Source organism: Lichenostomus cassidix, chromosome 5, assembly GCF_008360975.1.
Source record: "Lichenostomus cassidix isolate B80296 chromosome 5, HeHo_3.0, whole genome shotgun sequence".
Lineage (NCBI taxonomy): Eukaryota > Metazoa > Chordata > Aves > Passeriformes > Meliphagidae > Lichenostomus > Lichenostomus cassidix.
Genome location: NC_139486.1, coordinates 17,430,157 through 17,443,654, shown reverse-complemented (window position 1 = coordinate 17,443,654; position 13,498 = coordinate 17,430,157). Strand labels below are relative to the sequence as shown.

Sequence of the window (13,498 nt, the reverse complement as noted above, 5' to 3'; positions counted from 1 at the left end):
CCTTTTTGCATCAGTGGTGCCAAGTCTCAAAGCATTTCACAAATAATAGATAAACCCCTGTAACACTGAGGAAAAACAACTGTATGTGTTCACAGTTTGTCTCACGTAAACACTGCCATACAGATCCTGGCAAATTAATTAAATTCAAAAGTAATTTCAAAAGCTGATTTAACAAGCTCTTTGTCATACATGCATCAAGCAGGTATAATGATTTGTCATCAATGTATTAGAAAATTTTCAAGTTCTTTTAGGGGACATGCTTTTTTCCACTAAACATTACAAACTGCCAGTCCATCTGTTAGAGGATTAATAGACAGCCATAAATCAGACTCCTTTCTTTTGTTGGTTTTAAAGGAAAAATATGATAACCACGTGTAAGCTGCTCCTGATGGTTACTGACAAGAACTTCCAGATTCGGATGCAGCCCCTCCACTGTCAGAACTGCAGTCTGAGCGTGCCCATAAACTTAAAATGGACTGCCCAAGAGTTACTCTCTTGCAAACACAGCCTTAGAGCTCCTGCTACTGAGGCTATGCAAATGTCAGGGAAACAACAGGAAGCCCAAGGCTGGCTTGAGCAGGTATCTGCCAGAACTTACACACTGACATTTAAAAAAAAAAATCTCTGCAAAAGTCACAGTCATGGGATGCTGGGATACTTCCCCCTCCCTCCTCCCTCTCCCAGGCACTGCGCTGTTCTAATGCATACGTGACAGCTCACTGGTCAAAAGAATGGATGTGCTAAGGCAGGACATGAACTCCAGGAATAGCTGAAAGCATCAGGGGTTTTTTTCTAGTTTGGCTTCAGGACAGCAGTCCTAAGGGGGATTCCTAGCTAACACTTACTAGCATTAGCAGGAAGATGCAATGCTACTGACACCATTTGTAGCACTACTTACAGAGCTGCCAAGTCCAGACGAATACTTGATAGAGGTTTGTCTTGTGCTGGAGTGAGATTATACACTCACTGCTGGAGGGCGGTTTGAATTTTGTTTCCCTTGCTTTGCCTTCTCTCTCTCCTGACCTCTCTTCCACCCTGCCCTCCTCCAAATCCATCCATCTGCTCTTGTCCCTCACTTCTCTCCAACCGTGCTGGCAGCGTGGGAGGTAGCACAACCGTGACTCCCTGTTCAGTTCCTCTTCTCGGCACTACCCTTCCCATTGCCTCCGACACCTGAGCCCACGTTCATGTGTGACAGGGCTCATCAATGAACTCCAGGTATTGGGAAAATGAAAAATAGAGTAGAAGAGCATTACAGTGAGGAGCAGGAAGTATTGAGAGGAGATAAAAAGTGATTGACAGGGGCAAGTCCCAAACAGGGAACCCTCCTGCTTCAAGACTGGTGACTGTGTTTGTTCCAACATGCTCATTGGCAGCAGTGCTATCATCAGCTTTATGAGCTATTTATAGCGAAACTGAATACAGAGAAACCCATGAAAAATTCTCACCTTTCTCCTCCTGAAATAAGACTACAACCAATAGATCATGCTAAAACCTGTTTCCCTAGAAAAATATTGGTAATTCTTTTCCTACTAAAATTGAGAGTTCTAGTTCAGGCAGGTCTCTGCTCTGTCAAGAGCCAAATAGGAAGCAAGTGCTTTTGGCTCAAGTGCTAGAGGTGTAGAGATGACTTATGAAAAAGACTTCCTGTCAGCAGAAATGAACATACCATTGGTTTTCCTCATTAGGTAACATATAGAAAAGCTGGTTTTTTGTCAGTATGGTACAAGCACCAAGCAATACACAGCTGCCTCTGGTTCTCTGCATATTTCACCCTTCAAGGAACAACAGACAGGTTGAACACTGATACTGCTACTTACCCATAATCTTCTTTTTACACACTAAACCAAATTTTTTCATTGCATCATCATATGCTTTGGATGAAACAAGTTGTTTAGTTTTCCTCAACAGGAAGTGTCCCATGATTCCAGCAACATTTAGGAAGAGTCTGAATCTCCCACCACAGCTTTTCTGTATGTTCCCCGTCAAAGTACACACAGGATGATGTAGGGTGAGGGTTTTTGCTGGGATCTTCCAAATGTCCTATTTCATGCATTCAGAAAAGAAATTCAGCCAATGGTATCATGGCCACACCAACTAGTCAAGGAAGCCTAACTCTTGCAATTTAGCATAAGAAGGCCTGTGTACAAAGGGAAGAACATTCTTACTGAAAGAAACCTAGTGGTAAAACAATCAAGTGGAAGAGACAACAAAACAAAGATTCATGCTGGCCTTCCTAGAAGGGAGCTATCTAATCTACACTTGAAATGTGATTTGTGCTGGCTGTCTGCCAGGAATACAGCCTGGAGTGAAGGAATTTCTAGATCACCTCAGTCATGAGAAGGGGACTTTACAGCACCACTGACTATAGTATAAACTGAACATCAAGCCAGTGATGCCTTCCCCAATATGACTACTGATTAGGAGCTATAGAAAAATACTTGGAATTCAAGCAAATCTCATTTATGACCTACCATATCAATTAAGTGATAATTTCTCAAATTTTTGGCACAACAGCAAAAAAAGCGTATTTTTCATCATGTGGCAATGGTCAGGAATCTTGTAACAAGCACATTGCTTGGGCAGTTTTTTTAGTTCACAGAAGGTATACTATTTGCATAACCTGAGGATCCAATCTATTTTGTGGTCTTGAGTCCTTATACATATTAATACTCTTAGTTAAAGTGAATGAAAGCTTTCCAGTACTTTACAAACCTATTCTGGACCAGGATGAAGAATACATATAAGATAGGCAGGACGAAATTAATCTGTGAAGAAAAGATCTTTCACAAGGAAGAGAAAGTTACTGTTTGAAATGCACTTTGTTCAGCACAGCCATGTTTATATTCTCTTATTCTAAATTCTTTATAATATGCACATTTTTCTTTTACACTTTCAGTATGTAAGTAAGCAGGAACAACCCTTGCCTCATTTCTTTCCTTCACTGTAACTTGGAATACATCCCGTTAATCTGTCAATACAGATGTAGTCAAATTGGTCTGTGCAGCCTAGAGAGTAATTCTGCTGACCCTAAACCAGACGTTTAGTTACAATTCTCCAGGCTCCACAAACTATATTTGACTGGATCTCCCCTAGCCAGAGCAGGTCCTCAGAAACTTAGAATACTTTAGAATTTCAGACACTTACTTATATTTAGCTGTTTTATTCTCCAACTAAGTCACACCCAAATGGTACAATTCAGCTGCCCATCCATATTATAAACTACCAAGTGAGAGGTTAGAGAATATCCTAATTGGCCTTAAACTGTTGCTCCAGAAGGGCAGAGGTCTCCCTTAAACCCATTATCATATATCCTAGGCCTATACAAATATCTCAGCTACCTTAAAGCCCTTAAATGTCAGCAGATGCCTATTTTTAGAAAACTGAATCAGCAAAAAAAAGTCTGGTAGCAATGAGAAATTCAGGTGACAAAGTTCCATGTCAGTATATCATTGTAACCCAAAAAACAGACTGTTTCTTATGAAGACAAATCAGGCTGCAGCATCATGAAGAGGTGACTCAGGTGCTGTTTCTGCAGTTGTCATGACTGCTACTACTCAAGACCTCTCTGCCCAACGGTTTCTTGTGCAATCCAAACTTAGCAGTCTTAACATTCAACTAATTAGTGATAGATCTGAGTAAACCTAGAAGAACGTCTTTGAGATGTGCGAGCTGCTTCCAGCATTTCAGCTGGGAGCTTCTGCAGTACCATTTCTTTCATAATTCTTTCCTCAATGAGGTTTCTCACTCCCAGTAGCTAGTGACAGTCTTTTGTTTCTCCCAGATGAAAAGCTGAAATTTGAGAGGTTAAAAGCCCTGGGCAAGCTGTCAGTATGTATTTTCTATTTTCAAATCATGCTGATATTATTATATTACAGTATCAAGTAAGAAATAATCCAAACAGCCTTCAACAACACATCCCTGAATCTTCAAAAACTCAGTGGCACAAGTTTAAGGTGCCAAAATCCAAAATGCTTATCCAGTAAAGTCAGTGGCATGTTGTTTTTTCTTCCCAGGGAAGAAAAGATGAGTCAGTCCTGCTGAGATATGAACATATGGCTCAAGCAAAGCTAGGTACTCAAAGCCTGTGATGCTTAAAGCACAATGATGATCCTGTAGGACAGTGATACCAAAATACCTTGTATTGCTTTCTAAGAAGATTTTTAGGGTATTGTCTTTTGTTATCCCTACTAGTTAAACAGCCTATTCTCTTCAGCAAAAAAGGGCCACGCAGTCATGCATAATATATGGATTACCAGAAAAAGAATTGAAGCAATTTAAAGATCTATTAAATGCATCCATTTGGGGACAGAATAGAAGAACAAATTGAACAAACATTAAGCATGTTTCTCCAGTGAAAGACTAGCCAAATAAACAGATCATTGTCTATGAAAGATCCTTAATTAGTGAGATAAAAATATTTTGTAATATGTCCATGAGATTATTTATACTGTGTTTTAGTTTTGCTCACAGAGGAAGACCTTGATACATGCCTGAGGAACCAATAGAGAACACAAAGATATTTCAAAGCTTTTTAAAATATGAGCTACAATACATGGATACTTCTAAAAGGCAGAAAGAACATCTTGAGCTTGAAAACAGTGAATACTAGTTGAAGGCAGCCAAGCTCATCTTTATGTCCACATATTTCTTTTCTTTTCAGGGCATTTTAAGTCGTACCACAGGTACATTCTATTCATTCTGTGTTTTCTGCACTTCCAGCAGCAGATCTGACTCTGTCACACTTAGGACCTGCTCTTTTGTAATCCATATTTCCTGAAGCAATTTCTTTTTTCTCTCCTTGCTAGGTATTTCTTTCTTTTCAAATGTCTTCTAATACAAACTCACACAAAATGCTAAGCAGAAGTATGTCTGGTTTTAAAAAAAGAAAATGAACCACACCCAGACTTTGCAACTGATCACAACTCCTATTCAGGACTCCAGATCCTAAGTGCAACGTGTTTCAAGCCCTTTTATATATTATATCTCACACCTCTCGTCACAATTCCAGTTTGCAGCAGGATGTTTCCTGCCCATTTTAAAAACAGAAAAAAAAAAATTAAGCCAGGCTTGTATATTCTCTTCCACCTTTTTACTCCTTCATACAGGTTTTGATAACAGACTCTATCACGCTACTAGCTTTCATTTCAATTTCCAACACCGTGATATGCTCACGCTGAAATTTCTACCCTAACCTCGAAATTGCATGAATGTTCTCCTATGCTCATATTTTAGGACAACTGGATAACACATAACACATGCACTTGAGACACTTAGCCAATAGTAAGGTTTTTAATAGCATAAGAATTGTATTAGCAATTAAAGAAAAAGATGAAATCTGAATTCTTGGTTTCAGCATTCCCAAACCAAGGAAACAGTCCCTAAATTCTGTGACTCATTAGCATGGTAAGAGGTCCACAGTTCAATTTTTAAAGTATAATTTTATTTAAATAATCTGAGTTTGTATTTGATTGTGAGAAAAGCAACGTAGAAAATATGTTTTGGAGAATAACAGTGGTCCATGGACTAAAACGGATTGGTATTACCACCCTGAAGTACAAGGGTGTAGGGTATGTGCTGTTCTCACCTGTTGTTTTATCTAACTGGGGTAACCAGTGAGAACTGCAGGTCACATCATTTATGAAAGTCAGCAGGCTCATCGTAGAGCACGTTTCCCATTATATTATAGACAAACAACAGAAGTATAACCAATGTCTCAGAAACTGTGATATAAGAAGGTTATGTCAGGTTAACAGGTTTGTCAACCTGTTTGACAAAGGCCAGGTCTCAGGATGTTTTTAATTCTTTACAGAAAAGAAAGACCACAGATACTCCCATGAAAAAATTGTTTTAAATGGTATTATTTAGCCTTTTGCTGAATGTCAATTCTTTTACATAAAACTTCTATATAAAAAACAGACAACTGTTCAGCATTCATATTCTCTGTTTCAGCCTTTGCTATTACACTGAGATTAATGTAAAACAAAGGTTAGGCACCTGCATCACATTGTGTTCTGTGATACTCTGTCTGTTGAATAGTAGTGTGTTGCTTACCCCGTTTTTATACCGACCTCCTCATTTTTCCCTCCTCATTTCACTCCAAGTGCTTACCCTATTTAGAGCACGAAATCTTGGCCCTCTGTTTTCCCAGTGATTCCAGGCACTCCCTTGATTTTACCTCAGCCTGCGGCAGCAACACAATTGTTTTAAAATGAAGAATTGCATGTTGCTCACACTGAAGTGAGTGGTAAAAGTCCTAGCTCTGGATTAAATCAAGAAGGTAAGCATTAAACTGTATTGCCATCTATATGCACTCTTCTGTCTGAAGCTGATGCAGTCCACACAAATCCACATAAATGCATGTAAATAGCTACATAAACCCACATAAATGCCAAAAGCTGAACCAAAACCTGCCTAATTACAACCGGTATCATGTATCTTTATCCCAAAAGCAAACTCCATCACTTCAGGTAGCATCAGTTTTTTCATAAGTTGCCCAAGGGACTTTTCTGTACAAAAGCCATTAACAGATTACTCATGTACATACATGGCAAAAAAGAGCATTGGTATTCCTCACCGAAATAATAATCCTGTCCTAACCTCTCCCACTGCTGACAATTCTATTTCTCTTCCTATCTTAGACTTACAGCTTCCTATTGCCTTTGATTTTTTCATTCCCTTTTTCTCACTGTACAGATGACATCTTAATGATACCCTACCATTCATCTTTCTTACCTTGACTAGAGTTCAGTTTTTCTTCACTATGATAAGAAAGCTCCTGTTGAGTCTTTTGCTCTGCCCCGTTCTTACTACTAATTTTACTTTTCTGGAGCCTTAGTTTTTACCATTTCCAGGACATCCTAAAGACAAGAATGACAAATCTCTCTGCTGTCTTTCTTCCTCTCCTCCTAATTCAATTTTATCTTCCTATCTCTTACCACACTGGTGTCCATAGTACTCACCTGTCTTACCTGAAGGCTCCACATAGCCTTTAGTAAAGTTCGGATTTTTTCATTCTCTTCTATTTGTTTTCTAAACTCTTCAAATTTTCCACCTTACTGTACTTGTCACTATTGTGTCTACACCATGCACGTCCAGGCGTGTCCTCCTGTTTGTCCAGTTTATATCCTCCTTCAAAAATCTCTTTTAAATAAGCTCCCTGCAGTCTTCTACAACCCACACTTACTTGGCAGAGCAGAGTCCCAGTCCATCAGGTGGGTGGGTAAGTAGCCAATATGACTTTGTGACACAATTAGGACAGGGCAGGTAGCCTCTGACCATGGGTCATTTGTGGGAATCAGAGCTACTTTTTCACACATTACCGCTTCCAAGAACAGTCTTCATCTACTGAGCTACTAACAACTGACTTACCAGTGCAGAAAGATATTGTCTAGCTCACAGATGCATTCTACTTCTTTTCATGTATCTTCTTGAAACAGAGGACAGAAATGAACACCTTTTTTTCCACTCATCTATGCCTTTCTAATCAAGTCCATCTTCTGCACTGGTCTCTTTGAACAAAAGAACAGAAAAAGCACGTACTGCAGCAATTTGCAACACTTCACCAGTAGTTAATTTGTACTGAGTAGCTGATGTTGAACATTTTTCAGTCATCAAGGGATGATCCAATCCTGATACCTGCATGAAGGCATTTGAGACTCAGCTCGTTGTCCCACACATAGGTGTCCAGTGCTGCTTGAGGAGTCTTAGATGAAGTGAGAAATCCCATGGCAGGTGACAAAGGACCTATGGAAGACTTGAGCCTCTCTGAAGCAGCAGCTGGAGAATACCAAAGGTGTTTAGATAATTCTAATGGGAAACTCAATGGAATGTTCACTGGCTGTAAAGAAGCATAAGTGATACTAGTTTCCTCTAGTTGTAAAGCGCAGAGACAACCTTATTTCTTAATTGATGTGATCTGTGTATGACGACAGGCTGTTTTGCTCCCTCCTAATTGTTTTAGCATTTAATTGCAATGCATATGCTCTTCTTCCAATAGCAGATCTTAGATTGCTCTAAACAAGTTAATTATATTTCACAACACCCTTGTGCATTAGGGAAGTATTAATATTCCTGTTTTGCCGTCTAGGAAGAAGGGAGGAAAATAAAGGGTAAATGACTTCCTGAAGGTTAAACAGTAAGTCAGTAGCAAAATTTGAAGAGGAACTCCAGACTCTCAGATACAGTTTGAATTCCCCACAGACCATTAACTCTCGCACTAAATGTAAGGACAGTAAGAAATACATGATTTTAGTGTTTCACACTGCAAACAATGCATTTGTGAAAGGATGCAAGAACCTGAATGAAAACTTCAGAGTTCCAAAACATCAGTGTAGAGGTAAACATTGACCTGGGTATCCAAAAGGCTTTGACAATCCATATCACTGCAATGACAGGAGAAACAGCAGGCACAAAGGAACAAACAAGACTGAATTCCATTTGCTTCCTACTAAGAGCATCACTTAGTGAGATGAGACATAGAATGAGACAGACATTTTTCCCTTGAAAAAGACATCTCACCCTCACCCTGAAAGACAGTCACACTTGGGGATAATTTCTAAGCATATTTGCAACTGTCTCATCTATCTTTTTTTTCCATGAAGAAACATCAATTTTAAGAAGATGATTTTTAGGAGAAAGAGTTGACATTGGTTTAACATCCAGATGTCTCAAACAGGATGAGGGACACACTCTGTTTTAGGTACTATATAAAAATATATGTGCAAAGATACTATAGGCAAATTCAAGCACAGACAACAGGTGGGTGTAAGAAACAGCAGGAGGACTGTAAGAAAGGAGAAATATGAACAACAATTATGAGAATTGTCTTCATATGCTGCTATAATAATCATATATTATTGAAAGTATAGATGAGAGGTTGTATGAGGTATGAAACTAAAAATCTGGTCTTTCACTGATTTCAGTTATTACTGCTTCACCTGAATTGCATTAAATGTGAGAAGCAAAAATCAGAGATAGGCAGATCAAATGTTTTTTTTAGTACATACCATACTTATTCCACCAGTAAGACAAATAGCAAACTTGTTTTTTAAAATGTAAGGCCACATACTGTGATATCCTGTATCCTTACTCAACATGTCCAGTGCTCCCTAAAACATTCTGGAAGTATCTGCTTGGGGCTTTTTTACTCATTTCTTACCATATTCACTCACTGTACATAAACTGGATGGTTTTTAATCAATATATAGGAAATTCTAGGGCATATTTCACATTGTATTGTTAGGGCCAAATCCCAATTACTTTTGTGATGGAGTTTGATCTGTTTGGTAATGGGTTTATATTATTTGATTGCCTGGGATAGTATGGGAACTTCATCATAAGAATATGGACTCTATACACTTCCAGATTTATGAAATATTTGGTTTATCTAGAAAACACACTCAGCATTTACATGTAACACAAAGTTACACTTTATGCCCAAGACACATGAAGATAATACACAACATGATAAAATCACAGTTCAGTCTCCAAGCCCTGCTTGTACCAGTTTAATGGCTAAGAAATCAGTCTCCCATTAACTGTCTGTCAGACCATCCTTTATGTCAATTCTATTTGTTTAAACCTCTTCTCTCCATAAGGTCTTTCTATGGTGTATTGATCTTTGCTAATGTGAACAGAGAATACCCGCTTTATGCCAGATGAAAGGTAGCAGCAGCCTCTGTTTATCTATGTAAATATTTATAGTTTAGTCATCATTATGGAATTCATCATTCATTTCCATGACTATCATTCTGACCTGGGTTCAAACCAGCAACATCATCAATTCCAAGCCAGCCATATCTCCACACAAAGGGTCCTGGCCTTTTGAAATGTGGATAGTTTCTAGAAAATATTGCCTGGAATAATCAGATCTAAACGGTCTTGGAGATACCACAGTTCTCGCTTATGTCCTTGGGCTTGCCAGGAGCATCAGTTGATCTATTCCAAGTACCATTAGCACAAGTTATCACAATTCCTACTACACAAAACTATGGAAATTGCATGTTCTCTGGCTGACAACCAGAACAACACACAATTATAAAATGCACCCTGAAATGAGGCTGGTATTAGAGTGTGAATACTAACTGGACATGAGCTGTGCTGCTAATATTTGAGTCTTTGCATCCCTCCACCAACAACTTTCTACATGTTGATCTTCATATCTAAGAAAAACTACTTCAGCTCTTAACCCCAGAGGTAACACATAGGATGCAAAACATAACATCATTCTTCATATCTACATTCAGAAAACAGACTGCATATGGGACTGTAAATCAAATTCATTTTACAGATTTTAGTTATTTCATATAGATCATTGCTAACATTTATATCTACAATATTTTTTTTTTGTTTCAAAAATAATAGAACTCTGATCTACCTTGTCTTCAATACACACAGTTCTTCAGTGGGACTATGTGAGTACAATGTCACTTCACTGTTCCTCTGTTAGTTAAAGGATTGGGCCTTAGACAGCTTTTCCTTGCCAAATTGCCCTTTTTTCCATTCCACTGAATTTTATCTATTTTCTGAGTCTCTTGGAGAATCAGAAAATAACATTTTTTGCTTTCTTCCTGGCTATACATCAGCATCCTTTCTGCCTGCCTAACAAAGTCAGCACACTAAGGGGAAATAACTGGTAGGATTCTGCAGTTTTTAGCAGGCATTTAGCTTGGCAGAGAGGAAACCTGCTGGGTTGGAGGTCTTTTAACTGCTACAGTACTCTACGGTTTTGTCACATCAGTAAATTGTGGCCAACCACCTGTTGGATCCATATGCTTTAAAGCGATTGCCAAGCAAAGGAGATGCACACAGAATGTCATCCATACATCCTCCTGTGTGCCTTGTCAGAGGAAAGAAGGAAAGAGCTTTTTGCAATAAAAGACGTTTTGCAATACATAAAATGGATTAAAATTAAGCTGCAGCAAAGACACATTCAGAAAAGCACCTGGGCAGAGCAAGTTTTCACCACAAAGATTTTTGACCCTAGGATGAGGAATATACTGTTATTTAAATAATCAAATCTCTGTTAGCGCTACTATCCATGTGTTCATCAGGAAGATGAGGGTGGAGGAGGCTGATATGTCGATTTCAGCCATCGCCTAATTAAAGATGTAAAGCTTAAACTAAAGGCTTAAACTAAAGCTGAATTGTGTATACAGCAGATTGTTCTGCTGTATTCCTTCTATACCATGAGAAACTATTTCTAGTGTTTCATTTTGTAAATGTGAGGGCATGGACGATGACAGGTAAATTGACCACTAAAACCAAACCCGCAGAATAAAAAGGAATAATCAAAGCCCATGCTATCACTTCATACTTCCTGCAAGCACTGCTGTACAGCAAGTGGCTGCCAGCAGTTCTGCTGCAAACCTGAGCAACAGCTTCGAGTTGTTCTGCTCCTGTAGCAATGCACAGAACTATGACACACTAGTATACAAATTACCAATAGGGTTTTTTCAGTCACTTCTGTAGGATGCAGATGAACCTCCTCCCCATGTCAGGCAAGGAGAGTATTTGATTATGCCTCATTTTTAAATACCACTTGGATCACTTTATTGAAAACCACTGCACTGGCGTAAATCTCCTTCCACCATCACACAAACACATTCCCCAAGACTGACTCCAAACATACCTATATAGTTAATCAAACTATCCACTTGGGCTGATCAGTTGTTAACAGGACAGAGTAAAGAGTGTAAAGGTCCCTTTGGGCTCCATTATTTAATGTGTCTTTTTATGCCATCCACACTAATGGTCTGTCCACACTAAAGGTTATATTGCAGCAGCATTTTGCTCCTGCCAACAAACGTGCCATCGAGGAGCCCTGAACAAGCAGTCACATCTGTGTCCACTCCTGTACCACCCATTTAGCAGAGACAATGATCACTAGAAACAACAAAGGAGCCACTGATAAAACAAACAATGCTGCGAGCCAGAGACCACTGCCATCCCAGCTAAGTTTGACATGAAAATACTCAAGAAAAAGGGAAGGAGGGGAGGGAAGAGAGATATCAAATATAGAACTGTAAAACTTACACCTAGAAGAGGTTTTACCCACGCAGCCACCCAACCCCATATCTGGGTAGCATTTTCTAATGCACTGCTAGGATTGAGGAAGAAAGACTGAGCAGTGCACATGGGAAGCAGACAAACATCCAATGCCTCCTCCCATCTGGAGTCACATAGTCTCCTACAAGTCAATAGACACAAGGAATAATAATTGTTATTACCATAGTAATGATAGTAATAGAGAATCACCAACCTTGAGGATCCCAGTTCACCTGTTTTCTTGGAGTCTCAATTGGAAATTTCATCGCTTCCTTTTTGCAAAGGGAGTAAAAAGAATTAAATAAATTCCCAACCTTCCTGTCTCGATGCTGCAAACAAATTAATTTCAAATTATAGGGAGCCTGCGCTGTTTGACAGAGGGAAACTGGTGGTTGCCAAGGAAAGAAATACACAAATAAATCGAAGAAGGTGGGGAGGGGCGGGCAGGGGAGTGGAGTGGAGGGGTTTGCAGGCACCCCAGCACAGAGAGGGGTATAAGAGATGGACGGAGAACCAGAGAGAATCTGGGGGAGCAGGCACGGAGCAGACTGAGATAGGCAGTGGGTCCAGGGTGCTGCTGGCTCCTGGGGAGGCTCCCGCAGCTGTTTCGCCCCGTCCACCTGCAGATGTCAGGGTGGCGAGGTCCCCGCTGCAGCGCGGCCCCTCTGCTGCACCCACCCGAGGGGCACCGGGCTGGCGACAACGCGGGCTCGCAAGCTTCGGGGAGTCGGCCAGCCCCCCGCGGCCCCAGAGACACCTCCCACACGTGCACACGCTCCCTAGCCTCAGCCACCCCCCAAAAATGAGCCCACCTCAGTTCAGCCCCGGGCACTAGAGGGGTAGCAAAAGTCTGCCATGAGGCATGAGCCGCAGCAGCATGGCTGGGGCGAGGCAGGGGCGAGGCTGGGGACCACCCCGGCTCAATGCAGCAGCAGCCTGGCTCGCCCAGGAGAGCCGGAGCAGGAAGAAGAGAAGGAGGAGGAGGAGGGAACCACCCTATAGCTTTGGAGGGAATTTACGGAGCCCCTCTCTGCACTGGCTTAAAAAGGGGGTGGGGAGAGCCTGCGAGTCCCTTTGTAAGAGGCAGCGGCGGGGTGCCTAGGGAGGGGGCAGGCTCCGGCTGGTACTCACTGGGTATCCTTCCCGAGAGGGGGATGCAGGCTTGTTTGGCGGAGTTTGCAGCCGGAGACACGCTCGACTAAGCTACGAGCAGCGGTAGAGGCGGCGGCAGCACATGGCAGGAGTACGGCAGCATCCAGAGGCTCTGCAGCGCAGGGGGAGGGGAAGGGCAGGGGATTGCCCGAGCCCCCGCAGGCTCTGGGGACCAGGACCCCGAAAGCCAGGGGACCCCTGCTCCCCCTTCTGTCCCCGATCCGCACTGTGGCAGGGACAGACACTTCGCGTCAAGGCAATGCCTGGCACGGCAGGGCTGTGAGATGTGGCTAAACTG

The 13,498-nt window shown here is 41.1% G+C and overlaps 1 protein-coding gene across 1 annotated transcript in view; it reads right to left on the bottom strand.

The window, feature by feature from the left end:
- Positions 1 to 13,398, bottom strand: part of KCNK10 (potassium two pore domain channel subfamily K member 10) — a 62,943-nt gene extending 49,545 nt beyond the window's left edge. The window contains exons 1-2 of the mRNA XM_085061599.1: positions 13,180 to 13,398; positions 12,263 to 12,320 (exon numbers count right to left, since the gene is read on the bottom strand). Of these exons, the coding sequence (XP_084917725.1) occupies positions 12,263 to 12,314 (52 nt within the window). The 5' untranslated portion in view covers positions 12,315 to 12,320; positions 13,180 to 13,398. The remainder of the gene's footprint in view (positions 1 to 12,262; positions 12,321 to 13,179) is intronic.
- Positions 13,399 to 13,498: the final 100 nt, after the last annotated feature.